This window comes from Elephantulus edwardii, unplaced genomic scaffold, assembly GCF_000299155.1.
Source record: "Elephantulus edwardii isolate Elephantulus edwardi_28Jun2011 unplaced genomic scaffold, EleEdw1.0 scaffold00071, whole genome shotgun sequence".
In the NCBI taxonomy this organism is placed as follows: Eukaryota; Metazoa; Chordata; class Mammalia; order Macroscelidea; family Macroscelididae; genus Elephantulus; species Elephantulus edwardii.
In genome coordinates, this window is record NW_006399821.1 from 12,341,011 (window position 1) to 12,343,375 (window position 2,365).

A 2,365-nucleotide genomic window follows, 5' to 3' on the forward strand; every position below is an offset into this window, starting at 1 on the left:
CAGAGAAAAATCCTTAGAAGGCCTGCTTTCTAGGATGGGTGGTTCAGACCAGGGCTTCATGAACTTTTCCAGTCTTAAGGATGAGCAGAGCTTGTGAGAGGAAGACCCTCATTCAGCAGGCCCAAGGAACAGCCTCCAGCTACACTTTTAGTAATAAAAATTTAACATACATTTGAGTATCATGAGTTGCCCAAATGACCCTCAGTTTTGAGAATGTTATCATTCACCTCTATAGATGAGATGCTGTTGTTGTTGTGTGCTGTTGATTTGGAACTGACTCATAATTAACCCTCCAGCAGATTTTCAGAGGCAGTAAATAGCATTTACTATGGAATGGAGATTGCCCATTCTTCTCTCGTGGAGCAGCTGGTAGATTCTAACCATGTGCTTTTGGGATTGCAGGGTAGCTTCTTACCACTAGGCCACCAGAGCTCCCTATATATGAGATACAGAGATGAAAGTTAAGGCTTTCTAGAGTAAGTTAGTTCTCCCCGTAAGTGTGTCCACTTTTGTGATCTCTGTGGGAGAATTTTCAATTTGACAAAACTGGGGTAAGGAAAGGTGTACAAGCAAGACGATGAGTTCTAGCTTACAGGATAAGGGCTCCACGGCCACTTCAAATGCCTCCTTCTTAAATTCAGCCTTGGAAACGCCTGTGTAGAAGATGATATTGCCCGAAAGATAAGCAGAGATGGTGTAGGAGTTGGAGCTGTTGTTCTGGAAAGTGATGGTGACTGTGAAGTCTTTTCCCAGCACTGCATTTTCCACCTGAAAATCCATGTCAACATCTGACCGTGATTTGAGGACACCCTCCGTGTTGAGGGGCTTCTTAGCTCCATACATCAGGGCAGTTTCCAGGGCCAGTCTCTCTTCCTCTTGACCTAAAAAAAAAATCCAGACAGAGTGACAAGGAAAGAAAAGATGTGACTCAGCTGAAAAGAAGAAACATTAATAATAAGCACACTGCATGCTGGGCTCTGGGTAATGCCTCATTGGTCCATGAGTTCTCTGTGAGCAGATGTTGTTACTATTCCTATGCTAGAGATGATGCAAAATCAAATTCTGAGCGTTAATGCTCTGCTCAGGTCAGTGACTTAGTGGGTGTCCACACTGGGAAATACCTTGAGAGGATATTGCTTTAAGATTATATCACCAGCATTTTCTTTTTAGGGTCCAACAGGCAAAATTGGCAAACTAAAGTCATTGAGCTTTATTCTTCAATTCCCAGCCATATGACTGGAACTTTGAGATTGCTAAGATTTTTGGAACTCATTGCATCTTCTGCAATATGAATTTTTCTTATGTTTATAGGAATTCTTTCAAACTTACACTCTGCCCCTCAAATAAGGCCTACCTCCCTCATGTCTCCTTCTACGCAGAACTGACCCATTTGCTTTTGGTTGAGCTGACCCCAGGTAGCACCCACCTTCCATCTGCCATCTTCTGTGCTACTTGCCCTGGTAGGATGCAGAACTAGCTTTCCTCCACTGCTCCAATCAGTCACCATTGAGTCAACTCTGACTCATGGTGACCCATGTGTGTCAGAGGAGACCTGTGCTCCAAAGAGTTTACAAAGGCTGTTTTTCAAGTAGATTTCCAGACCTTTCTTCTGAGGGCAGTTCTACTAGACCAGAATCTCCAAACTTTTGGTTAGAAGACCAACAAGTTCTCTTTGCACTACTCAGGGACTCCCACTCTCATCTAGAGAGATGATACCAAAAGTCCTTCCAGCAAGGTGAGTCCTGGTGGTACAGTGCTTAAGCACTTGACTGCTAACCAAAAAGTTGTGGTCTTAAAAAGTAGTTTAACCTTCTGTTTATCAGGAGAGGAAATGCATCTTTCCTAGATCAGCATTTACCTCTTTGAAACTGTTTTTCCCAGTCTTAATCTGCCTGCTTGACAGGAGGGAAGGTGTGCCTATCCTGAGTTAACCTTTTCAGGGCCTGCTTTTCTCAGTCATGTGCTTGTAGTTTGCCTGTTTACTGGTATCTGTTAGTGAATTTTTTTTTCAGATGTGGTGGTTGTTGTTGTTGTTAAGTGCCTTCCAGTCACTTGTGACTCATAGCGACCCTATGTACAACAACCCTAAACCCTGTTCTGCCCTGTGTCAATCTCACTGCCTCCAATACACCCATCCCAATTACCCCAGTCACTGAATCAGTCCACTTCATAGAGGGTCTTCCCTTCCTGCTTGGTCCCTCCACCCTCCCAAGCATAATGTCCCTCTCCAAGGACCAGTCCCTCCTTACAACATGTCCAAAGTATGTCAGACGAAGCCCCAGAATCCTTGCCTCCAAGGAGCAGACTGGTTTAACCCTCTCCAGGATGAATCTGTTTGTTTTCTTGGCAGTCCATTGTACTTTCA

The 2,365-nt window shown here is 44.1% G+C and overlaps 1 protein-coding gene across 1 annotated transcript in view; it reads right to left on the minus strand.

Annotated features, from left to right (window-relative positions):
* Positions 1–2,365, minus strand: part of F13A1 (coagulation factor XIII, A1 polypeptide) — a 302,545-nt gene that overhangs the window by 52,267 nt on the left and 247,913 nt on the right. The window contains exon 11 of the mRNA XM_006888734.1: positions 594–881. Within this exon, the coding sequence (XP_006888796.1) occupies positions 594–881 (288 nt within the window). The remainder of the gene's footprint in view (positions 1–593; positions 882–2,365) is intronic.